This window comes from Pipistrellus hanaki (assembly GCF_964339955.1).
Source record: "Pipistrellus hanaki genome assembly, chromosome: 18".
In the NCBI taxonomy this organism is placed as follows: Eukaryota; Metazoa; Chordata; class Mammalia; order Chiroptera; family Vespertilionidae; genus Pipistrellus; species Pipistrellus hanaki.
Window position 1 is genome coordinate 37220552 of NC_140520.1, and position 25574 is coordinate 37246125.

The window sequence follows — 25574 nt, forward strand, 5'->3', positions numbered from 1 at the left end:
AATTCACCTGAATGGGCCTCCTTTTTTTCTTTTTCTTTTCTTTTCTCCCCCCCCCCCCCCAAATAGATCCAATACTGTAACTAATAGGGAACGGGGAGGTGGGAAGGTACTTTGACACATGGCACACGCTCCTTCACCGTCACATTCTTGTCCATTGTTTTTGCTCCTTTCCCATCTGCAGCTATAAGGGACAGACCCTCCAGAGGAAAAACGGAGTTCTATTTCACACCCTCACCCCGCACTTTCTGTTCTCCTCCTTTCCTTTTTGGTCACACACTCATAACCAGGCACACATCACAGGAGTCTTCTTTAAATATATATATGTATTTTATTGATTTCAGAGAGGAAGAGAGAGGGAAAGAGAGATAGAAACATCAATAATGAGAGCGAATCATTGATTGACTGCCTCCTTTATGCCCCTACTGGCTGGGGATCGAGCCCGAAACCTGGGCATGTGCCCTTGACCAGAATCAAACCTGGGACCCTTCAGTCCACAGGCCGATGCTCTAGCCCCTGAGCCAAACTGGCTAGGGACATTCACAGAATTCTTACCTGGCTCTGTGTGTGAGTGTACAAATGACCCAAAGACACGTATAAATAAAACCATGTATTGTTTAGGGGGGACACATCTCTGTAGATGGTGGGTGACAGATAAACAGAAATATTTCATAGACACTCCATGGTTCCAGAACTCTGCTAAAATACAAAGCCTATTACAGCACCAGTCCTCACTACGTTACCTGTTTTAGAAAATGCATTATATTTTTAAAGTTTTGAAAAAAAAATATCCCAAATATTAACACGATCCTGGAGGTCGGAGAACTGAGAATGGGATGAAAGTTGAGGTACCAGCGGTGAGGTAAGGCCTCTTCACCTGGGAGATGATTTTTGAAGTTGGAGGAGAGTGTGTGGTCTCACCGACCTCCAGAGAAGTAGCAGATTCAGCTGCGAAGTCACTGAACTCACAAGGCCCAAGCCTAAAGATGAAACATCTATTTGCATTAACATCTTTTAGCAGTGGTGCATTATGGGGGAGAGGCTACGAGCCAAGGAGTAGGGAGTCAGGCCCCAGCCTTGCTAAGCCTCCTTTGCTCTCCACAGAGCATACAGCAAGAGCTACGTGAGAATGGACTGAGACGGCCGCAGAGCTGGGCTTCCCGGGAGGACAGCTTCCCAGGGAAGCAGGGGAGGGCGTTTTATTATGTGGTTTGCACACCCCAGCACTCAGAGCACCTGCCAGGAATGGTTCACGGCCTCCCGCACTGGTCTGCTCTCAGGATGACGAGCTGGAGAGCTGCTGCAGAGCCCAGAGACCTACTGGCTTGGCCTGTTCACGGAGGCCTGTCCACAGGATCTGGCCCCTGCTGCCTCCTCCTTAAGACAGAAGGGATGACTGAGCCCGGCACCTAGGAAACCAAGGGGCTACAAAAGCTCCTGCTGCCGGCACAGATGCATTATTTTTTATGTTTCTATGATTATCTGCCCTAGTTCAGTGTTGTTATTTGTTGATTTCAGGGAGGAAGGGAGAGAGAGAGAGAGAGAGAGAGAGAGAGAGAGAGAGACATCAATGATGAGTCATTGATTGGCTGCCTCCAGCATGTCCCCCATTGAGGGCGGAGTCTGTAACCTGGGCCTGTGCCTTTGGCTAGAATGGAAGCCGGGACCCTTTAGCCCGCAGGCCAACGCTCTGCCTACTGAGCCAAGCCAGCTAGGACCCAGTGTTTTGAGAGTTGACTGGCCAGTTCACGTCTGAGCCCTGCTAAAGGCTGTCTCGGGGTCTTGACACAATTTACGGTCTTTCTGTCACAGCATTCACATTCTCAGCAGTACTGTTTTCTTTTTGGGGCCTGGAATCGGGTTTTACTCATAGTAGAGCAGGTAAAAACTTTAGGGCAGTGAGAGGCTAGCACTTGACACACAATCCGATCAGCTCAGTCAGAGTCGGTCCCGAGGTCAGAGGTCAGCGCAGGGTGGGTGCGCGTGGACAGGGTCTCAGGGGTTGACCAGTAGCCCCAGGGAGTAGTCATTCAAGCAAGTTGTTTTAAATAAGTGTTTTGTTTTGTTTTTAAAACCAAGTCCATCAAATACCACAAACTCAAGCTGATAAAATCTGCTGCCCTCAGACTCCGTCTCTGCCGGGCGGGGGGGAGGCCAGGAAACACCATCGCGTCTTCAGGCGGACTCCTGCCCGCAGTCCGCGCTGGCGTCTTCATTCGCTGCTGCCAATGCGGCTGCTACGTCTGAGAAGCCGTCTCCAGCCCCTTCGTCACCCGGCTCGGGGCCTTTCTCTTCACATCCTCGTGTCCTGGGCAGGGGTGTTGCCCTGTGAGCAGAGGAGGAAAGAGTGAATTGGGAGGAGAGTGGGAATCCTGACACCAGCCATCTCCTCAGGGATGCCAGGTCAGACAACAATAGCAACCGTAGTAGTAATAGTAATAATAATGCTATGTGCCTGATGCGTCTTTCACACGTGTCAGTTCAGTTGTTCTTCACAAAAGCAACATGACTCAGATACTTCCATTAGCTCTGTGTCATAGATTGGGCCTTTAAGGCACAGAGAGGTCAAGTGACTTCCCCTAGGCCACATAGCTGGCAAGCGGTGGAGTCAGGATTTAAACCCAGAGCTTAACCCCTCAACACTGAGGCAATGCCATCTCTTTGATGCCTGGCTTCCCACATCCTCCCTGCCCTGCTTCTCACCCACTCGCACATTCCCACTCACGCTCACCGTCCTGAGACACTGCTCAGTGTCTTTGTCAGCACAAAGATGGAAACTAACAGAAAGAACTGGAAAGCAAAGACTGACCCTGGCGGGAAGGCCAGGTAGCCAGCTGTGGATCACGTGCTTGTGGGACCAGCGCTGTCAGCTTCCCCTGTGTTAGGAGCCCCGTGGGCCTCATCAGCATCAGGTTTCCAGCGGAGAAGCTGAGAGGCTTATGGCCGGATCCACAGTGCGAGGTGTTTGTGGCGTGGGCCATCCTCGTGGGCCGCACTGAGTGGAAGGTGTGGGAGGAGCCGGGGGCGTTTGTCCCCGGGCAACCAGGGGTGCCCGAGGGGACCCAGAGCGGTGGGCAGGCTCCAGGCTGGGTTCTGGGGCAGGGCCGGCAGAAGCTGGTGAGATGGCCATTGCCTATTGTGGAATGGAAGGTGGGAAAGGATGGAGCCCTGGGCCCTGTCGTAGGGGACGGGTGGAGGCCAGGGACGCCAGCCCTCAGCTTGTAGAGAAACATGCGCTCAGTTACCCAGAGACAGGGAGGTGTGGAGGGAGAGCAGGCAGTGAGCCGGCCTTCGGAAGGTGAATGAGGGGCCGGTGCACTGGGTGGATCTGGAGACCAGGACTCTGAGGAGCGCTGTGACTGTGGGGATGAGGAGGGAGGGATAACATGGGGTCTGGGCAGGGGTGAGGAGGAGAGACCAAAGGCCCTCAATGGGGGGCTTAGTAAGACCCATGGACTGATTGCCTGTGGATGGGGCGGTGGTTGGGGGTGGGAGGAGGGTGACAGAGAAAGGAGTCAGTACTTCAGCAGCAGAAACAGGGAAGGCTGGCAAAGGGGGCTGGGTTTCAGCTGAATATGCATAGAAAGTCTGTTGAGTGACAGATAAGTTTGGGTCTGGGAGTGCTGGGAGCGGGGACTGGAGGGCCCAGTAAGAAGTCTGTGTGTGGTCAAACCCCTGTGCGAGCCAGGCTGATGCTGAGCTGTTGGATGTCGCCAGCAGGTGGCGGTGAGGCCCAGGCCCTGCAGTCATTCAGGGCCACTGCCTGGCAGTGGGAGCCAGAGGAGACACTGTGGAGAGCACAGCGCATGGCCAAGCTCAGCAGGCGGGGACTCTTTCCCACGACAGAGCGGGGAGGGGCTGGGCAGCCTCGCTGGACAGGCAGGAGGGGCAGATGGCAGAGGTGAGGGTGACAAGAACCAAGAGACATTAGTCTTTGGTGGCTGGGAGGGCATTGGTGAGCTGCAAAGTCAGCCATCAGAGCAAGGTCGCTGGGGAAATAAGAGGAACAGAGAGCATGGGAATGAGGTGAGGGCAGAGCTGAGGGGCTTTTCTTCAGGGGTAAGTGCTGACAGTCAGTTCCAGCATATTGTAATCACAAGAGTTTTATCAAAAGGTTGGTGAAACTTGGGGTTCAACAAGGGCTGAGTCACATATGTAATTACCTGTTGGAATGGCATTTCCCCCAAACCTGAATAGGATGATTGTTTACTGCCAGACAGCTCAGGGCATCTTAATCTACATGTTATTGCCCCCTGTTGGTCAAACACCTGAACAGCTGTAGGCTATTCCCCAATCTGACAGTGCCTCTGTAAACTCTACCCTTTGAAGTTTATGTCTCCACCTTGCCTTAGGACAAATTGTGCTAATAAAAAGCTAGGGTCCTGAGACAAGGAGATCTTTTAGCTCCTTTAGCTGAAGCTCCTCTGACCCCCAATGCCTTTTAAAATTATCTTGCATCTTCGGACTCTTACTTAATCTACGCACAGCCTTTCTCCAGATTGCTGAACCCTTCTTAATACTGGGACAAGAACCCCAGAAGTTAGAGAGACTCTGCATGTTTGCAGGCAGAAAGGGGTGAGCCAATGAGGAGCAGGAAACAGAAGATCCACCACACCAGACGCTCTTAATCTAACCCCATTGCTTGCAGCGCACAGGCGCAGCCCACAGGTGTCCTGTGAAACAGCTAGGAAATGGCAGAGGGGGGGTGAGGGCCCAGAACAGTGGAGTCTGGAGTCCCTCCTATCGGGAGGATTCACTAGCAGAGCCACCTACCTCCTTCTCGGACACCTTGCTGCAGGTCCTGGGGTGGCAGCCTGGCTCCAGGACGGCCCCCTCCTCTTGCTTTTCCTTGTCAGATCCCTCTGCGGGGGTGAGGCTGCCCTCCACACCTTCAGGGGGACTTTGGGGGCTCTCCTGCACCCCAGATTTCTCTTCTAGCTGCTGCGTGTCCAGGCTCTGCTGTGCAGGCTCCCCTGCCCTGCTGGCCCTCTCCGCCTTTGCCACTGCGGCCTCCTCCCTCTGCTCTGGGGCTTCCTCCCTCTGCTCTGTGGCTGGCCTTGCCTCCTCAGGGCTCCCGCACCCGCTCTCTGCCTCTGAGCCGGGGGCCTCTGTGCTGGGGCCCTTGGGTGGTGGGGTGGCCTCCTCCTGGGCATCTGGAGCGGCCTTCTCAGGCAGCTGCTCCGGGGTGGCCTTCTCAGGGGCCGGGGCCTCCCCCTCCTGCTTGTCTGTCCTCTTCAGAGGGGGCCTCTCGTGGGACTCCAGGTTCCTGCTCCCATCCCTTCCTGCCTCCTCGCTGGGCTGCGGGGAGCCTGGGGCCTTGTTCTTGGACTGGAACACCTCGTCCCCGGCTTCTTCCTGGGCGCCATTCTCCTGGGATGACTCTGGGGCCCTGAAATCTCCCAGCTCCCCATATTCCGACTGAGACTTCCGGAACCGCCGTGACGGAGGGCGCCTCTTTATGGAGCCCCTTGTGCGCACCTGGAAGAAGATATAGAGGAAAATTACCCCAAGGAGAAAACTCAGGTTCCTTCGACGCCAGCCTCCTGCCTCGCGGCCGGCCCAGGGACACTGCTTTCCGGAGAACCTTAGGCCAGTACTGGGGACTGTGACATTCCACAACCTCTCAGGAAGGTGCTGCCGAACCACCCAGTAAAAACATGTGGCCATGATTTTATTGCCCTGTAAACAGTCATCGGTTTGGTGTCTAATTTAGCCATTTTATTGTAGCCCTTTTTTTTTTTTTTTTTTTTTTCAATTGCCTCTAAATAACCAGTTCTTCGAATGTTCTTTTTTTAAAATTTTTTATTGTTGAGAGTATTACAAATGTCTTCCTTTTATTCTCCATTGCCCCCTCCACCAGTTTCTGTTGAGAATTCAGCTAACAGTATGAGTGCTCTCTTATAGGTAACTAACTGCTTTTCTCTTGCTATCTTTATGATTCTTTGTCTTTAGCCTTTGCCATTTTAATTATGATGTGTCTTGGTGCCCCTTGTTTGGGTCTCTCTGAACTTCCTGGACTTGGGTTCCCCTTGTTTGGGTCTCTCTGAACTTCCTGGACTTGTAAGTCTATTTCTTTCACCAGATAGGAGACGTTTTCTGTCATTATTTCTTTAAATGTTTTTTAAAAAAAATATTTTATTGATTTTTTTTACAGAGAGGAAGAGAGAGGGAGAGAGTTAGAAACATCGATTAGAGAGAATCATTGATCAGCTGCCTCTTGCACACCCCCTACTGGGGATATGCCCGCAACCAAGGTACATGCCCTTGACCGGAATCAAACCTGGGACCTTTTAGTCTGCAGGCCGACGCTCTATCCAAAGAGCCAAACCGGTTTCAGCCTTTAAATGGGTTTTTAATCTCCTGCTTTCTCTCTTCTCCTTCTGGCACCCCCATGATGTGAATGCTGGTAACTTGAAGTTGTCCCAGAGGCTCCTTACACTATCTACATTTTTTTTTTTACTCCTTTTTTTGGCTCTTGTGATTGGGTGGTTTTTCTTCCTCATATTCCAAATTGTTGATTTGATTATCAGCATCCTCTACTCTTCCGTGGACACCCTATAAATTATTCTTCATTTCTGTTAGTGTAGGCTTCGTTCCTGACTGGTCCTTTTTTCATGTCTTTGATGTTCTTACTAATTTACTTGAAATTCTCACTAAGGTATTGAAATTCTCACTAAATTCTTTGAAGCTCTCATAAGATCCTTGAGCCTCCTTTTAACCATTGCTTTGAACTCTGTATCTAGTATAATAGTTTGCTTGCTTCCATTTCATTGAGTTCTTTTTCCAGCGATTTCTTCTGCTCTTTCATTTGTGACATGGTTTTTTTGTCTCTGAATTTTGGCTGCTTCTCTATGCTTGTTCTAAGTATTAGATTGAACTGCTATGGCTCCTGGAATTGGTAAAGTGGCCTTGTGTAGTAGGTGTTGGGTAGGACCCAGTGGCTCAGCCTCCCCAATCACCTGACCTGCACACTCTAGGTGACCCCTGTATGGGCTGTGTGCACTGTCTTGATGCAGTTGAACCTTGATTGCTGTTGGTGTCACTTGGAGGAATTCACCCCCAGGCCAATTGTGAGGATCAGCTGCATCTACAGTGGGAGAGCTTTTGTGCAAGAGACACCCCTATGGAGCAGGACATGCTGCAGTGGGGCTTTGATGCTCACTGAGTCTTTCCCTCAGTGTATCACTCATGGATGGATGTGTTGAGTTGTAATCTGGTGTGGTATAAAGCTGTGGACTGGCTCTGAGCCTCCCAGGAGGTGCAAAGTCAGCCACTACCTGGGGCCACAGATGGGTGTCAGAGCAGCCTGTTTCAGGCCTCTGCCCCTCCCACCAGTCTCAATGTGCTTTCTTCTTTAGTTCTCTCCTTGTAGGACTTCCATTCAGCCAGCTTTCAGGTGATTCTAAATGAAGGTTGTTTTGTATTTTAGCTGTGATTTTGATGTGGTTGTGGGAGATGGTGAGTACCATGTTTACCTACACTGCCATCTTGGTCCTATCCCTCTTCTAATGTTCTTTGAATGGGCTTCACTATCTTGCAGGTTTCTTCATAAATTAAGGATAAAATTTATACCTATTTTGTATGAGACATGTTTTACTATTTTGAAAATTATACTTTGACAAAGATAAACCCAACAGAGAAGAGGGTTGGGGCCTGCTGGTGGCCCAGCCCTGGCACAGCAACCTCAGAGGGACAGAGCTGGGCAGTTGGTGACCAGCTTCCTCCCTTCCCCTAGCTCAACCGTTCCTGTCCACACAAGGCTGTGTGACCCTGGGAGAGCTGAGCTGCCAGGTCTTTCCTCTCTGGGCGTCAGGCTCACCATGCCAAGAGTTGTGTCTCGAGAGCGCCCAGCAGAGGGGGGTGCAGGTCCTTTCCTGCCCGGGAAGCATGTGGACCTGAGAGTCAGGACTCACCATGGCCCTCCGGACTTTGTCAGAAGTTCCCTGGAGCCCTAGCCAGTTTGGCTCAGTGTATAAAGCATTGGCCTGCGGATTGAAGGGTCCCAGGTTCGATTCTGGCCAAGGGCATGTACGTTGGTGTTTCTAACTATCCATCTCTCTTCCTCTCTGTAAGAAATCAATAAAATATATAAAATATAAAAAATAAAAAAAGTTCCCTGGAAATTCTTATGCCTGACTTCACTCAAGGGATGCATCCTTTAATGATGTCAACTGAACCTTATTTTCATAGTTTGTTTTCCTACTATTTTCATTATTGGAAGTGGTCAATCCTAATTCCATCTGAGGGTTTGGAATGAATGCTGTGGGTTAGAAGGCTTCCCGGGCCTGTCCTGAGACCACAGGAGGCAGCCCTGCAGGGGATCAGGGCCCAGCCCTCAAGGCCAAGAGGTTTCAGAACTAGTCTCTCTGCTCCCTTGCTGCGTCAGATCACTGACGTCTGATATATGACCAGGTGCCAGCACCTCCCTCCCTGCCTACTCCCTACCGACACCTGTGAGCGACAAGGCTGTCCCCTGGGCCCCGCTGCCTCTCACCCGGGGCTGCAGGATCTCCTGACCCCAGCCAGCAGGCTCAAGCCGCCCATCACCCTCCACACTAGCTTGCTTCCTTGGGCCCCACCTGTTTCTGCACACTTGACCTTTTCCCCAGATAGGTTTTCTGGAATGGCCCAGAAAGTGCCTCTCCCTCCATTCATAGTTCCAAAGTCACCCCCGATGCCATTCTCTGGCGTTAGCCCCTGCCTGGCTCCGCCCACATTTGTTGGGCACCTGCTTGCACTGTGTCTCTGAAACTTCCCACCTCTTGGTAGGACCAGGGACCCAGTGAAAGAGAGCACAGAATGTGGGGCAGCATCTATGGAAACAGCCGGCCTCAGGGCTTTTGGCAGAGGGACCAGTCTGGATGGTCTTTAACTGGGGCAAGAATTCTTACCGCGGGAGCAATGCTTTGAGCCCATACTGGGCCCTTAGGAGTAGTCACACCAGGCCGGTGCAGGGGGCTTTCACGTCCTAGCGACCCTGCCCAGCCTTCTGCATGCGTCACTGGCCAGGTCTTTAGCTTTGGTTTTCAGCCTTGACATAACTCCGTGAGGTGGGCTCAGTCCGAAGTTTCCACCCTCCTTCCACCGAGGACAGTGCTCGCCACCCCCAAGCCTGCCTTCCTGGTGACGGTTACAGGGGGATGAGACAGGCAGGCAGGGAGAGGGCTGACCCTGGCCCAGGGACGCTTCCTCCTGTTAATAAGCAGCCCTGACCACAGCTCCAATGTGTCCTCCTCTCCGGGACAGCCACAGGGTGGAACCTCAGAGTTGACGGACCACGGACTCTGGACGCAGACAGTACCTTGTTGTAACAGGGCAGGTGGCTGCCCTCCGGAGGCTGGTCGAAGCTGATGGGGACCGCCTCTGGCTCGCTGGCCCGAGAGTGCACGCCGGGGCTGGTGGGAGTGGAAGGCGGGCTGTGAAACGGGGACACCATGGCCTTGAGGCCGGGGCTCTTGGGTGAGGCCCCGGGCAGCAGGGCGGTGGGATCGAAGGCGAGGTTGGCCTGTTGGGAGGAGACGAGACGTTTCAGATCGGGGCGGGAGTAGGTGAGTTTCTGCTCCAGCCCATTGGTTACCTGGAACTCTAGAGTGGTGGTGGCAGTGATTTTGTGCCCAGGGGATAATTGGCACGGTCTGGAGACATTTGTTGCTGTCACCACTCGTGGGAAAGTGCTACTGGCATCTGGTGGGAAGGGCCCAGGGAGCTGCCAAGCGTCTTTGAATGCACAGGGCAGCCCCACCCGCGCAGGACAATGACCCAGCCCAGCAATGCCATGGCGAGGAGCCCTGGTCTGGGCAGGAGGAGCAGGCGGTTACAATGGAGATCTCTGGCATTTATCCTCCTACACGTCCTTTGCTGCATTGCGTGGGGAAATCTGGCCTCCCAACAAGACTGTGAGCTCCATGGCCCCCACGTATGCTTCATCTACTTCCCAGGGAGGTCTGCTCAGCTGTGGGCACACTGTGACGGGTGGAGGGGTTGAGCCGTCCCAGGGCCAGCAGCCACATTTCGGCCTGTGTGAGGCTGGCATGGCTGGTGGCTGCCTTCAGGCCTGGGGGAGAGGGCCGTGGTTCCTGGGGTGTTTCCTGCACTGCGATGCCCTTTGCCTGGAGGACTCCTGTGGCGCCCCATTACCCATTGCCACCGCTAGGTGTCAGCACCTGAGCGCATGCTTGGCAGGGGCCTCATTTGGGCCCTTTGGCTCCCGGCAGAGCCCTCGTTCTTCAGGGCCGTTGTTGCGGTCCCTGGCTGGTGGTCAGAGGTCAGCTCTCCAGGGACACAGGGACATGCAGATGTGGGGGAAGGGGAGGGGCTGGAGGGAGAGGTTAGGATGGGCAGCCGCGCTGCACTCACCTGAAGCTTCTCGATCAGAGGCGAGCTCTTCACCTTCACCTTGGGGAGGTGGCTTGTGTGGGGTGATTTCTGTAGAGCAAAGGGACCAGAACAACCGAATGAGTAGGTGAGGGAGCCCAGAAGCCCCGGGTGGAGGAGGAGGAGGAGGACGCATTGGTTTCACTCAGCTTTGGAGGCCCACATTCCTCCCCAGGGCCAGGGTGAGGCGGACTCCTCCCCCCATCCCCCCCTCAATCTCTCCCCTAGCAGGATCAGAGCAGGCAGGACAGACGCCCAAACACAGGAGGTCTCCTGTACCAGCATGATGATCTCGTGCTCATTTGGAGGGAACAGACGGTGTGTGAGAGGGGACTTCTCTGTACTTCATGACAGTCAACAACACTCAGAGGGAATTTCAAAGAGAAAGGACAAAATGACCCCATCCCATTGGTCACAGGGAAATAAGAAACCACAGACCAAGAGTGAAACCTGCCAGAGGTATTTTGGAAATTCTCCCCTTGAACTAGTGGTATTCTGGAAAATCCCACAAAAAAGTTATTATTTTCCAAAGCACTGAGTATTCATTTTGGTGAACAGACATTTATGGAACATGCGCCACGTTCCAGGCCTTATGCTGGTTGCATGAAGTTGCACTGTTTGGGTGAAGATATTTTTGTGATGAATGGAGGTAGAAATCTTATCTTGCTTTGATTCGATGTTTAGCCAAAAGGACGAACTCCTTTGCAAAATCCCTACCACTGAGTCTGGTTCCACAGATAGATTCCTCCTCACACGTAGGAATGATGGCAATGATGATGAAGAAGAAAAGTGAAGGAAGGAGGAGGAGGAGAGGAGGAGACACTTCATGTTGGACAGAGGCAGAGCAGATATAAGGGGCCCAACACCTAGTCTGCACCCCTCACCCCCATGTTCTAATTTTCCTGCATCATAGGAAGAATCACACCAGCCCCTAGAATGTTCTGAGGTCTGCACTGAGTGAGATGGCTGTATTTCAGTGAAGGAAGGAGGAGACGGACTCTGAGCTCCTGGGACCTTGGTAAGGGGAGGTGCTGCGAGGGACAGTCACTGGCAGGGACCCAGGAGGCCCTACCCCCTCTCATTCTGCTTCAGACAGGAGCAGGGGCTGCCCGCCTCAGCCTCCTCAGCCAGGCCCAACAGCAGGTGGAGTCAGTGAGTCTAAGGGCTCCACCCTCCAGCCCCAGGTGCCCCTGGCCCCTGACTTCACACCCAGATGAGCGGTCTTTCAAGGAACTCGTGTCCAATGGTGAGTACAAGAGCTTCTAGCCCAGGCTGTGCTGTCCTCAATCTCTGTGCTTTAAGGTGACATTTCCCAGGGGCCAGTGTTTCTGAAGATGCTGCGGTAGAAATGGCAGCTATGATGTTGCTGGCAAAGCTCCCCTTACGTGGTACTGGGAACCCTCCTCCTCCCCAGCTGACCACTGCCTTCTGAAGGGAGCGGAGATTTAATAACCTGGCCCCTTTGCCATAGCACAGCCTGGGAACCCAGCTCAGGATCCACGAAATCCTTGTTGATGTGAACTGAACTGCAAAGCAGGGTCCTATATAGCCACTAACGCAGGACCAAGTACCCTCGAAAGACCGCTCTAGGAATATATCTGCCACTAATGCAGTTCCTGCGAACGGCAGCAGGGGGCAGCATTTCCTTTACTATTTACTCCAGGCAAGCCCTTGGGGAAGGGCAGAGGGGAGGTGGTGGTGGAGAAAAGCCAGGGTCTTCCCTCAATATGGGTGTTTCTATGTCCATATTGGACATTCTGGTGATGTCTAGAAGTCAGGGACCTGATCATTCGGGTGGAAGTGTTTTCAGCCCTTCTCTGGGCAGACTAGGCAGGGTCTGAGGCCACATGAAGATACCCTTTGGCTGGTCCTTCCAGAGGGGGGCGGGTAACCCCATGGCCTCAGGCCTGTGCAGGCACAGGGAGAGGCGGGGGTGTGAGAGGTGCGAGACCCTCTCTGCTCTGCACACTAGGAACCGAGGGCCCACTAGGTCCTGCCTTCCTGCCTGGGCCTCCATCGCTGGCGTGACCTATGACACCAGGGCCTCCCTGTGTTGGTAACGTGGGCGGTTTCTCTATGATCCAGAGCGGTGGCCTGTTGGGGTTCCCATGGTGCCGTTCTGCCTGAGGTTAAGCACAGCCCTCCCTGCAGGTGCCTCTCTGCAGGGAGGACCGTGTAGGTCAGACCTGGGCGCAAGCATGTCCCTCAGGGCCCTTGGGTGGGGGTGGGGATGGGGGTGGGGTGAAACCACGGGGCCTGCTCTCTTTGCTGAAATTCCCAGGCTTTTAAATCAGCGTCCCTGCCCCTGACCAATCACAAACGGGGCTCCGTAGGGGGGGCACGGACCACGCCTCATGGTCAGACAAGGATCCAGGAAGTTCATTCCTGAGTCTACAATGGGGGCCTTGTCTGCCCAGGTGTCTAAGCGTGATGATTTTGGCCCCCTTTCTATGAGAAGGAGGAAGACAACACACCCAGTGCCTCCCAGCACTTACCTCCTCTCCGTTCTGGCCCAGCTCTACCTTGGGGGGGAACAGGGGGAGGGAGCAGGGCGGCTTCCTCCTGGCAGGCTTACTGGCTGGCATCTGGAGGGCGGGAGGATGATGGACAGACACACAGAGAAAGAGAGCAAGTCAGGCCACAGGGAGGAGGAGGAAGGACGTGGAGGTGGTTTTAGGGATGGCAGGGAGGAGGACAGGATGGAGGCAGGATGGTGTGTCTTTGAGACTGGCATTAGCTGGATCAGAATTCCGTGTCCCCGCCACCCACATGCCGTCAGCCCGGCTCCTGTCCCTCCAGGCTGCAGGCCTCCTGCTGCAGCCACTGGCCTGAAATCACCCACGTCCAGCCCCGGGCGCCGCCAGCACCTCTGACCAGTACCATCTTCCTGCCCCGGATGCCATCCCCGTGTGTGTAGAAACGATGGGCGGGTTTTTCAGACCAGAAAATAAAAGCGCAAAGTAACAGCCTGAGGCGTGTGCTCTCGCTGGCCCCACGGGCCCTGTGGCCTCCCCACTCGGCCGCCCCTCCCCTGAGACCGGGCGCTCAGGAAAACCTAGTTTGAATCTCCACCTGGCGACACTTTCCCACACTGTCCTCTCCAGCAGGATTCTTCTAGAACCCATTGGCCACGGGGTCCCTTCCCTCTCCTGACCCTGGTTTCCTGCTTCCCAGTTGGGATTCCTAAGCTCCAGGCAGGAGCCAGCCCGGAGGTCCTTATTCTGAGCCAGCATAGGCCTGGCACAGCCTGGCACATGATGAGGTCTCTATCAGGGGCTGATGGAGGCGGCCTGGGGCCCAGAGCCCACTCCGCTGGCCCGCGGGTGGCTCCGGCCTGCTCCCCCGCCCTGGGCGGAGGCCCCGCCGCCGCTGGGAGATCCAGCCCGGCCCCGCAGTGGCCATGACATTCCTCACATGCAGGGGACCCTCAGTGGCTTCTCTTCCTAATTTGGTAATTACCACGCTTCCTCCCTCCTCCCTCCCTCCCTCTGCGCCTGACCCAGACTTCCCCTTCCGCCAGCCCCCTCCCAGAGCCGGCTGCGCTGCGGGCTCACCTCCTTGGCCGCCGCCGCCTGCTCCCTGAACCGCCCGGCCAGCTGGGCCACCGAGGGGGCCGCCGAGCTGTCCACGTTGGCGTTGGTCTCCGCGGGTCTCTCCTGGCAAAACAAGGGAGCGGCAGTGAACGGGAGCCGGGCGCCGGCTCAGCCCAGCATCCACGCCGGGCCGTGTCCGGGCCACGCCGCACCTGCTGTGGCCACGGGCAGAGGCGGTGACAGTGACATCTTCGAACCGCCTGTGCCACCGGCTCCCACATGCAAAGATGGAAACAACAGCACTCAGTCCACCACACGTAGTGGATGTTTCAGATGTGTGGGGCCCTGGGGGGCTCCGGGGAGCTTAGGGAAACAAAGCCGGGCCCTGTCCTGAGGGTGCCCGGGGGCCGGGGGGCAGGCGTGCCTTCACTCTGTGTGTCCCTGGCAGCCTGGCCGGAGCGGGCTGTGGAAGGGGTGCGGGGGCAGGCCCTGGAGAGAGGGGCCTTTACATGTATGAAACGGTGACCAGTGCCCTCTGCTGAGCGTCTCACACATGCATGGCCTCTTCCCCCACTTCACCAAGTGTGCGGGGGTAACGTGCTCAGTAATTAATTTTTTATTTTTATTTCTTTTTAATTTTTTAATTTTTTTTTTTTTTAGAGAGGAGGAGAGAGGAATAGAGAGCTAGAAACATCGATGAGAGAGAAACATCGACCAGCTGCCTCTTACACACCCCCTACCAAGGATGTGCCCGCAACCAAGGTACATGCCCTTGACCAGAATCGAACCTGGGACCTTTCAGTCCGCAGGCCGATGCTCTGCCACTGAGCCAAACCGGTTTTGGCACTCAGTAATTAATTAATGAATGCCCAGCGCGGCTGCAGCCTGGCGGAGAGGCCTGTGTGCTGCCCGCGCAGTGGCTGTGGGCACAGCCTTCGCCCGCGCCGTGACGAGGATGGTGGCAGCACGGCCCCGGAGGGGCTGTGGACGAAACGCTTTCCTGTGGGAAGGGCAGGACCGGCCTTTGGAAGGGTCGTCACCACTTCAGGCGACGGGCCCTTCCCGGGGCCCTCAGCGAGGCCGGTGGGGGGCGGGGCTGTGTGCCATGCCCCTCCCTCCACAGCACAAGTGTCAAACACAAGGCCCGCGGGCCAAATCCAGCCCGCCAGGCCTTGCAATGTGGCCCGCACCGCGCTGTCATCACTGCACTCCACTGTCAGTTTATGACATTGTCAGTTTATGACTGTTCAGTAAACCATTCGGCCCGCGATTTAGGCTGGATTTTAGATTTTGGCCCCTTCTCTGATTGAGTTCGACACCCCTAGAGTCCTCACTGGGAGACCTCCCCCTCCCCCCAACCATGTTCCTTTCCGTGGGGGAAGCAGGCCGGTCCCTGCCCTGCTCTACCCCAGGGAGGCCCTCGGGTTACAGTGACGCCCCCCCACAGGAGCCTGGGGGTGCACCTGGACTCGGCTCACTCCATGGGCTAATTGTCACAGACACGGGGTGAGTCTGGGCGCTGGACAGGCCACCCCACATCTGTGAGGTCACACAGCCACCTGGTTTTAATCATGTTTGTAACGTCTGGTCTCAGAGACACAGGCCTTTTTGTGATTAGGATGATGGCATTTACTGCGCAGACGTCAGACTCCCTCCTGCAGGCTGCTGCCCAGACACAGCGTTTGGCCAGCTCTGTCTTCCCTGCCTGGCTCATGGCTGTCCCTCCAGCACAGGTCTGCCTCCCCGTGTACCACACACACACACACACACACACACACACACACACATGTGCATACATGCGCACACAGACACACATTCATGCATATGCACTCACACGCATACATGCACACACAAACAGGTGTGCACACGCACATGTTCACACATGCACGCGCACACACAGGTATGCACACACACACTTCCTAGGCCCTCTTTTTATGCTAAAAGCCTCTCCACGCCTTCGATCTGGGTGTCCCTCCAAAGTGAGCGTGAGGGGGCCTGCTCTGGTGCCGCCTCGGGGCGCAGGAGCAGATGGCCCCCACTGAGCTCCCGCAGTGCCGCTGAGCTCGCGGGACCAGGCTTGTTCGGAGACGGGGAAACTGCGGGGCCATGGCCGTCAGACGGGGGAGCGGGCTCCGAGAAGAGATGGTCCTCCTCCTGTGTCCCGCTCCTGTTCGAGTTCACCCGTCCCAGCCTGAACAGCAAACCCGACACGAAGGGAGTCACCTCCAGTGCAGACACCGGAGTCCCCAGCACACGGAGGGCGGGGAGTCCCGGCCTGGGTGGGGCGGGGGCAGAGCTCTCGGGACGCACCGTGAGCACCGTGAGCACTCCCGCGTTGGGAGCGCCAGGAGGCAAACACCCCGTCCCGCAACAAGGCGGCCTGCGGGACGGTGAGCCTCGCTGAGCCGCTCCTGGCACAGCCGCCCATCCGCCTGTGCATCTGCCTCGCTTCCTGCCCACATCACGATCAGCCTCTCTGTCTGTGCTATTTATTGCTCGGATCCTGCTGACCGTGCACCTCGCCTCGGCTCCAGGCGCCCGGGGCTGCGGTGCAGGGAGACACATTCCAGATAAAAATAGAGCCGTGGGGATCAAAGGCCTCCGGACTTCCCTGTCCCGAAGTGGGCTGGGCGAGGGGCTTGGAGGACGGGAGGCTTCTGGAAGCATTTAGGGCTTAAAGAAAGAAAGAAAGAAAGAAAGAAAGAAAGAAAGAAAGAAAGATTACAGTTCGTCCGAGTGTGCTTTCCTGGAGCCCAGTGAGTCGGCTTTCTTCAGAATCCCAGCAGATCCCAGAGCTGGCTGGAGCCCAGCAAGCCCACTCTCCAGGCCCTGCTCCGGCATTGTGTGGAGGACTAGTATTGCCTGCTCACAGGGGGCTCATTGCAGCCCAGAGAGGGCAAGTGCCTTAGGCAGAGTCACACAGGAAAACCAGACGGAATACTCTATGAAATAATGGGCTTCAACCCCTGACAGCCTAGCAATGCATACCAGTTAAGCAGTGTGATTGCTGAAGGTGCTTTGCAAACTGTAAAGTGCTATACACCTAGTGAAACTATAGCCGCTGGGTTGCCCGGCACAGCAAGAGAAGCCTAGAGGGGTTGGAGGGGCAGGGGGGTCGGTAAGGGGGAGGGCAGGGGAGCAGAGCTCAGCCTGTGTGAGGCTCTGCCTGGATTTCTGCCTGGCAGTTCCTACAGGTGTGACTTCCAACCCCCAGGGTCCCAGGACACCCCACTTGGGCCCCAGGTTCCAGGGCACCCAGGCCTGAGGTCTCAGGGCCCACTAACCCGGCCCCAGGCTGGCCAGCTAAGGTGTTGGGAGCTCGCTCAGTCCCGAGACGGTTTGCTAAGCACTGCCCCACCTGGGCTGTGCTCTCGGTTCCGGTGACTTGGTGTTCCCGCCTCGCTCTGGACTTTCCCGGGGCCCCTGAGCCTCCCCAGCACTCGGCATTCCTTCCCAGCTCCTAAGAGGCCCATCAAGCATTTCACACGAAGCCCAGGGTGTGGCAAGTCCTCCATAGGCCTGTGCCAGTGGTCGGCAAACTCATTAGTCAACAGAGTCAAATATCAACAATACAATGACTGAAATTTCTTTTGAGAGCCAAATTTTTTAAACTTAAGCTATATAGGTAGGTACATTAACTTAATTAGGGTCCTCCTAAGCTGGCCTTTGCTAAAAACTCAAGGGACCAAAGAGCTGCATGTGGCTCAAGAGCCACAGTTTGCTGACTAGGGGCCTACGCTCAACTGAGCCACACCAGCTGGGCTAGGCTTATTTATTTATTTATTTATTTAGGGAAAAGAGGAGAGTGTGCAAGGTGCCTCTGTGTGTCTGGTGGGTGATGGAGATGGGCTGGCTCTGAGGCCAGCAGGTAAATCGACCCTTCATTGCTCTTCAGGGTCAGTGCAGGGCTCCCTGTCGTGCGCTCCTCTCACGTAGGTCAGTCCCATAAGAAACCTGGTACCACTGAAGGCCCCTGTGAGTCCGAGGGGTGGGCTGGGCCCAGGGAGCCACTGCACCGGGGCTGCCAGAGTCCTGGGGGTTGCGGTGACTGCCCAGAGGCCCCAGAGGAATCCCCGTCACGAGGGGCCATTTCTGCTTCCTGCGTGGGCGTGGCTGTCTGTGCCCTGAGGTCTGTGTCCTTCAGGCCACCGCAGAAAGCTGAGGCCTAACTTCTAAGATTAGAACAAGTTGCCCAAGGACCTGGGCCTGCCTCCCAGTCAGCTGAGGACTCTCCGGTTACAATGGCTCCCATGCCCGCCCTCCCTCCCCAGGTCCACGCTCAGATGGTCTACTAAGGCCTGTGCTCCTGGACACGGCTTCACGCTGCCTCCAGAAGCCAGAGCACTTGGGAGGCCATAATTTGGCTTCAAAAGGCACCCATCACATTTAGTAACAGCAAGACCAACAACCCAAGAGAAAAAACGGGCAAAGGTTTTGAACAGAGACTTCATGAAAGAAGATAATAGGAATGGCTCAGAGGCACACTGGTCATTAGCTAAACACACATTAAAGCTGCAAAGAGATACCACTACCTACCCACAAGAATGGCAACAGTGAAATAAACTGACAGCACCAAGTGTTGGCAAGCCTGCAGGGCAACTGGAATGCTCTCGTGTTGTTGGTGGGAACACTACTTGGAAAAATATTTTGGCAGCTTCTCATTAGGGTAAATACACACCAAGCAATTAACCCAGAAATCCCGCCCCTTGGTATCTGTGCAAGAGAGGAAGACATATGTCTCCATACAGACTTGTATGCGTGGAAAACCAAGATGGTGGTGTAGGTAAATGTGGTACTTGCTGACTCGCACATCAAAATTATAACTAACATACAGAATAACCATCATCCAAACCACTGAAATCTGGTTGAATAGAAGTGCTATAATTAGAGTAGTAAAGAAGAAAGCACATCAATACCAGTGGAAGGGGCGGAGGAGGAATGGGCTGGTCTGACACCCACAGGTGGCATGTTTTTAATCAAAGGGATATCAGAGGCCACCTATGAGGAGCAAGGGATCCCAGCCCCACACCCAGGGTTCCAGAGCTGGGAAGAGAATCTTCAGGCTGTAAAACCAGCAGGGATTATGGCTGAGTGACAGGGAGGCTGCAGGAATCTCAGCAGTTCCTCTTAAAGGGCCGGCACATGGACTTACTCTGACACAATCCCTCTGAGCTCCAGCACTGGGGCGGTGGCTTGAAAGGAACCAGGGACATTGGGGGAGGAAATGGATTGTCTGGCATCAGGGTAGGCACTGGGGAAGCTTTCTTCCAGATGGGGGTGCTCATACATACTGTGCTGGGAACTCCCCTGTAGCAGAGCTAACTGGCAGCCAAATCTGACTTTCCATCAGCTTGGCTCACTCCTCTGTCCTAGTGACTCCCTGAGATCTCACCCCATCCAATCGGCAGCCCCGCCCAAGCTGTTTGCAGCAGCTTTTCCATATGAATGGCCTGTCCTGGTTCAGGCTTCAGACTTTCCCAAAATCTCTTAAACAAGCAATAGCTGGCGTCAGCATGCACCATGCATATCAATAAGAGGCTGAAGACCCTGCACTAGCAGCAGCCTGTCTTGCTTTACAGCTTAGCCTTTCCTGGGCATGTCCAAGCCCAATACAAGTAACAGCCATGTGCAGACGGCTCTGAGTCTCTTGATGGGTGGCCCCAGGCAATGGCTGACTTTGCACCTCCTGGAAGGCCCCAGAGCCAGTGCACCCATTGGACAACTTCAGATCACACCAGATTACAACTCCACACATCCATCCATGAGTGATACACTCAAGGGGCAGACTCAGAAAGCACCAAAGCCCCACGGAAGCAAGTCCTGCTCCATAAGGGTATCTCCTGCACAGCAGCTCTCCCACTGTAGCAGCACCTGGTCCTCACAAGCCAACTGGCCTGGGGGTCAATTCCTGCTAGTGACACCAACAGCAATCAAAGCTCAACTACAACAGGACTGTGCACACAGCCTATACATGGGTGTGCCTAGAGTTCGCAGCTCAGATGACTGGGGAGGCTGAGCCATTGGGCCCTACGGGACACTGCCAATTCTAGGAGACATAGCAGCTCTTCTTAATACATAGAAACAAACACAGGGAAGCAGCCAAAATGTCGAGACAAAGAAACATGTCACAAATGAAAGAACAGAAGAAATCTCCAGAAAAAGAACTCAATGACATGGAAGCAAGCAAACCACTAGATACAGAGTTCAAAACAATGGTTATAAGGGTGCTCAAGGATCTTGGTGAGAGCTTCAAGGGACTTAGTGAGATTTTCAAGGGTCTTAGTGGAAATTTCAAAAACATGAAAAAGCACCAGTCAAAAATTAAGCATACAGTAACAGAAATGAAGAGTAATTTACAGGGATTCAACAATAGAGTAGAGAATTCCAAGAATCAACTCAACACTTTGAAATATGAGGAAGCAAAAACACCCAATTAGAAGAGCCAAAAGAAAAAAATTAAAAAATTAAAAAAAATGAAGATAGGGTAAGGAGCCTCTGGGACAATTTCAAGTGTATCAACATTCACATTATGGGGTTCCAGAAGGAGAGGAGAGGAAGCAAAGGATTGAAAGCCTATTTGAAGAAATAATGGCAGAAAACTTCCCCTACCTGGTGAACGAAATAGACTTACAAGTCCAGGAAGTACAGAGTCTCAAACAAGATGAACCCAAAGAGGTCCACCCCAAGACACATCATAATTAAAATGGCAAAGGTTAAAGACAAAGAGAATCATAAAGACAGCAAGAGAAAAGCAGTTAGTTAGCTACAAGGGAGTAGCCATATGACTGTCAGATTTCTCAACAGAAACTTTGCAGGCCAGAAGAGAGGGGCAATAAATAATCAAAATGATGACTAGCAAGGACCCACAACCAAGATTACTCTACCCAGAAAGGCTATCATTATCATTTAGAATTGAAGGTGAGATAAAGAGCTTCACAGATAAAGAAAAGCTGAAGGAGTTCATCACCATCAAACCAGTATTACATGAAATATTGAAGGGTATTCTTTAAGAATAGTAATAATAAAAAGAAATATGAACAATAAAATAGCAATAAATACATATCTATGAACAATTGAATCTAACAATCAAAATAAACAAACAAGAAACCTAATGAACAAAATAAACTGATGAATAACATAGAACCAGAGGCATGGCAACATAGAATAGACTGGCACCTCTCAGAGGGAAGGGGGGGAAGGGAGTGGAAAGAGATTTACCAAAGACCTTATATGAATGACCTTATATGCATTACTGATGGACATACAATAGGATGGTGAGGCCTGGGGTGGAGCGGGAACGGGGTGGAGAGGGACCGCGGGGATGGATGTTTGTAGATCTGGACTATTAGTAAAGCTGCTCTAAATATTTGCAGACAAGTCTTTTTTGAGAAAAATCTTTATTACCGATGGCCAGAGACAGGGTTTGAGCATTGTGGGTCCAAACCCAAACCCTGCCTCTTCCTAGAGGTGCGATCTCAGGAAGACACTTCACTTCGCTGAGCATGGTATCCCACGTGTAAGACAGCACTGATCTCCTGTGACTGTCAGAGAGGCCAAGTGAGATCACGCACCTGCGGCCCTGCACCTAACAAGCTTCCCCTCCCCCTTTAGCTGCCATTGTCATCTCCCAGTAGGTGTCAGATGGAGCGTGGCTCCTTGCACCTTGTAGGGACCTCAGACTGTTATCAGTAGGTTCTGAAGACTTAATAGCAATGGGGCGGCGGGGGGGGGGGGGGGGGGGAGGGGGAGGGGGGGGAGGGGGGAGGGGGAGGAAGATGGGGGGGGAGGGGGGGGAGGGGGGGAGGGGGAGGAAGATGGGGGGGGGGCGGGTCTGCTGCTGCCAGGCTTTTCACCTCCTCCTGCAGAGCAAGCCAGAGATGAGCTGGGTGGGCGGGCACTCAGAGTCCAAGCAATTTACAAATGGGGACCTTCTGCATCACACAAAGGAGCGGGCTGGCCAATGGGGTGTGACTCCGGACTCCAGCTACGAGTGGCCTAATCATAGCAGGGCCACTCCTGCCCTGGGGTCATTGTGTGTCTCAGGCTGTTGGGTGGGGATAGGACCAGCCAGAGAGGGAGGACCGCTTTTGGCTTTCACCCCGGGCCCTGTGGAATGAAGGGGGCCCCCATGAAGGGACAGCCCTGAGGCTGGTCTGAGGCAGGCCTGACCCGGCTGGCTTGCCAAGTGGGGGCAGGGGCCCTCAGGGGCCACAGGGGGCGGAGGGCTTCAGTAGCTCTCTGGGGAAAGGCATGTGTCCAGGCAGAGGGACTAAGGGGTTAAGCCTCTGGGCAAACATGCTCTGTCCTGCAGAGTCAGGAGGGAAGATCCAGATGAGCTATTTCAAGAGCTGAGCAGCCCGGGGCGGGGAGGCCACTGACCCACCGTGGGGGTGGGGGCGCTGGGTGGGGGCGCCCCTCTCAGCCCGTCTGCCCTCGTCTTCAGAGCTCAGGGCTTGCAGAGATGCCCCTTTTGCAAAAATAGGGACTTTTTAAAAATAACGCAGGACACGGGACAAACTGTTCAAAATCGGGACTGTCCTGCCAAAAGCGGGACATCTGGTTACCTTACCCAAGGCCCTTCCCGCCGGCTCACTCTGTGTTTCACTTTGGCATCCCGGCGAAGGAACCTGGCAACACCGCGGTTCTCTGGCTTGTGCAGAACGCCGAGGCGGGTCACTGGGGTCCGGCAGAATGGGGGGAGCTCTCCCGGAAGCTCAGGAGCCCCAAGGAAATGCGGCCCTACACCCCAGAGTCTTCGCACAGGATGACGTGTGACCCGGGCCCACTCTCAAACCCGAATCCAACGAACAGTCATTCCCATGAGCCACCCGGCCAGCTGCTCTTCAGAAGCCGAGTTTCAGGAGAGGAGACCGCGCAGCTCGCACAGCGGGAGGCAACCGGGCGGGACAGCGGGTGACAGAGGAAAACGGAGCCCATAGCGCTGAGATACGTTTGCATCAGCAGCAGGTGGTTACTGGACTTCGTGGTGTGAGCACACGGCCAAGCGTTACATTGTACACCTGACAGACAACCGAATATTGCACACCCACTCTACTTTGAAAAGAATGAAAGAGCCACGGCCACGCTGGAGGGAGGGATTAAGACGGAAAGAAGTGTAGCTGAGGCAGGAAAAGCCAGCTGGGGCAGGCTCCTCCCCCTGGCCTGCTGCAGGGCCCAGGAATGATGGGGAACTATGATGCCGTGAAGAAGGAGTGACTGCAGGAAAGTCTCCTATTCCCACCCTTGGTCATGTGACTGTTTTGCTGAGTCAGTAGGGCCTCTGAGGCACAGGCTCAGCCCTGGGTGCTCAGCCTGAGAGCCACACGGTCCTGGGGCAGGAGGGGCTCGGGAGCCAGGGCCTCAGGGACACCAGGGGCCTCAGAGACACCGGGGCCTCGGAGACACCAGGGCCCAGGGACACAAGGGACCCAGGGACACCAGGGGCCCAGGGACACCAGGGGCCCAGGGACACCAGGGGCCTCGGGTAACCAGGGGCCCAGGCACAGTGGGCTCCTCACCTCGGCAGGGTGAGGGTCAGAGGCCCGTGGGAGGGCTCCCTGCCTCTGAGCAGCCGTTCCTCCCAGGAAACCCGATCAAGGCCCTCCTGGTCGTGAGCACGGAAATATCCTGCCCCGGCCGGACGCACCACGGCGAGGAGCAGCCCTAAGGAGCCCGGCTGCCCCCGGCCGCCCTCGGCAGCATCTGCGCTGGCACAGCCTCGCTGGGCACCGGCCAGCTGCTCTCGGGAGGCGCCTGGCATGACTCAGAGGTGATTTGCTTTTCTTATCGACAGAGGAGCCGTGCTCAGCCCTGGCAGTGCTCTCCCGTCACTGCCCCGAACACCTCCCTGCCTCTGGGGAGCCGGGGCGCCTCCAGGGAGCTCTGCCCGGGGGCGGCAGGGCCTTGCCAGGGGGAGCTGGCTTCCGGGCCACTTCCCACAGAGGGTCCTGAGATTGTAAAAGGACCTCCTTACCCACACAGAGAGCAGAGAGCAGAAATGCTCACCCATCCCTGGGCAGCGTGGGGCAGGGATGCGGCGGGCTGGCCTGTCTGCCGTCGGCCTGCCATCCAAACCCCGTGGCAGGGAGGACGGTCCCAGTGAGGCCCGTGCCAGCCTCGCTCCTCTGGGCTCACTTCCTCGTCTGTGAAATGGGGGCGATGCCTCAGACACAGGATCATTACATAGCCAGTGAGATGTGCGGGATGTGCCTCAGCAGCCAATTCTCTCTCTCTCTTTCCTGCTTTTTAAAATTAATATGGCCAACCACGGGCCCACGTTGGGGCTACAGCCTGTCTGGTAGGGGAGACCCTAAGCTAAGCAGGAGTTTCTGTAGGTTCATGGGCGCAGGCATCCTAAACCCAAGGATGACGCAGGAAGTCTTGGCTAAACATTTAGTGACAGAGGAGTTCCTGAAAACAAGAGCAATCAGCAGCGCTGGGGCCCCGGGGGCGGTTACAGGGAAGTTAAGTCTCAGCCCCTGTTCTGTGGGAGCAAAGGGCCAGCCTGGTCCACGTCCCAGCAACCACGTCAAGCGCGAGCCGAGGAGTCCGTGGCTCAGACCTTGTGTCCACGTGGGGCGTGGTTAACGGCCCCGGGAGCCGTGTGGCTGCCCTGGGGCTGCATCTGAGGACCCGGGAAGCAGGAGCCCCGGGGTGAGGATGGGGAAGGCCTGCTCAGAGGGAGCTGTGGACAGTGCTCCGGACACAGAATGTCTGCGCCGTCTCCCGCTCTGCTCCTCAGGGGACCGTGGGCAGGTGACTGAACGCATGTGCCGTTCAGGGGCCTCGTCTATAAAGTGAGGACGGCAACACGGACATCGCAGGCTGTGTGGGCTCAAGCGAGAGAGCGCAAGTGTGGCACATAGTAAGTGCTCAATAAACGCAGGTGATTTTTTTGTTTTTGTTTTTTTTGTTATTACTCCTCACCCAAGGACATATTTTCCATTGAGAGAGAGTGGAGGGAGGTGGGAAAGAGGGAGAGAGAGAGGAGAGAGAGAAACATCTATGTGAGACACATTGATTAGCTATCTCCCGCATGCACTCTGACCAGGGTCAGGAATGGAACCTGATACCCAGACTTGTGCTCTTGACTGGGTATCAAACCTGAGACCCTCTGATGTGCAGGCTGGCGCTCTAACCACCTAGCCATACCGGCCAGGGCGCAGGTGGTTATTAGACTGGAAGCCAAGGTATTTGGATTTATCCTGAAGGGGTGAATGCAGCAAGGCGCTTAAAGGGAAACTTTGTCCCGAGTTCTGTTCTTGCGGAGAGGCATGGAGGCGGTCCCACAGGGCTGCATGCATCCTTTCGGGAAGGGTGGGCGTCTCAGCTCAGAGGCAGGAAAGGACCCTGTGACCCGGGAGGCCCTGGAGCCAGGCGTGGAGAGTTCAGGGACATTCCACATCACCCTGCCAGAAAGGAGGACAGGACGGAGAAGAAAGCTGGGAGAATGGGAGGAAAACTTCCATTTAAGGAGCAAATGGAGGAGGGGGCTGCGGGGGAGGGAAGGAAGACCGAGGCTAGGAGCTGGAGATGGAAAAATTCCAGGCTGGTATCGGGTCTAGGATCTGGGGAGGAAGGACACGTGGTCCAAGGGGAGCCTGTGATAGCAGGTCCCAGCATGCTTTGCTGAATTCCCCCGCCTGGCTCATGACATTTTGAAGGCAAACT

General features: G+C 55.0%; 1 protein-coding gene across 2 annotated transcripts in view; it reads right to left on the reverse strand.

The window, feature by feature from the left end:
• Positions 1 to 588: 588 nt before the first annotated feature.
• Positions 589 to 25574, reverse strand: part of RCSD1 (RCSD domain containing 1) — a 44699-nt gene continuing 19713 nt past the window's right edge. Inside the window, exons 2-7 of one of the 2 annotated variants that reach the window (XM_084867095.1) lie at positions 13926 to 14027; positions 12867 to 12956; positions 10354 to 10422; positions 9299 to 9502; positions 4771 to 5475; positions 589 to 2323 (exon numbers count right to left, since the gene is read on the reverse strand). In XM_084867095.1, coding sequence (XP_084723221.1) covers positions 2291 to 2323; positions 4771 to 5475; positions 9299 to 9502; positions 10354 to 10422; positions 12867 to 12956; positions 13926 to 14027 — 1203 coding nt within the window. In that variant the 3' untranslated portion in view covers positions 589 to 2290. The remainder of the gene's footprint in view (positions 2324 to 4770; positions 5476 to 9298; positions 9503 to 10353; positions 10423 to 12866; positions 12957 to 13925; positions 14028 to 25574) is intronic. The other variant, XM_084867096.1, reaches the window with a different exon arrangement.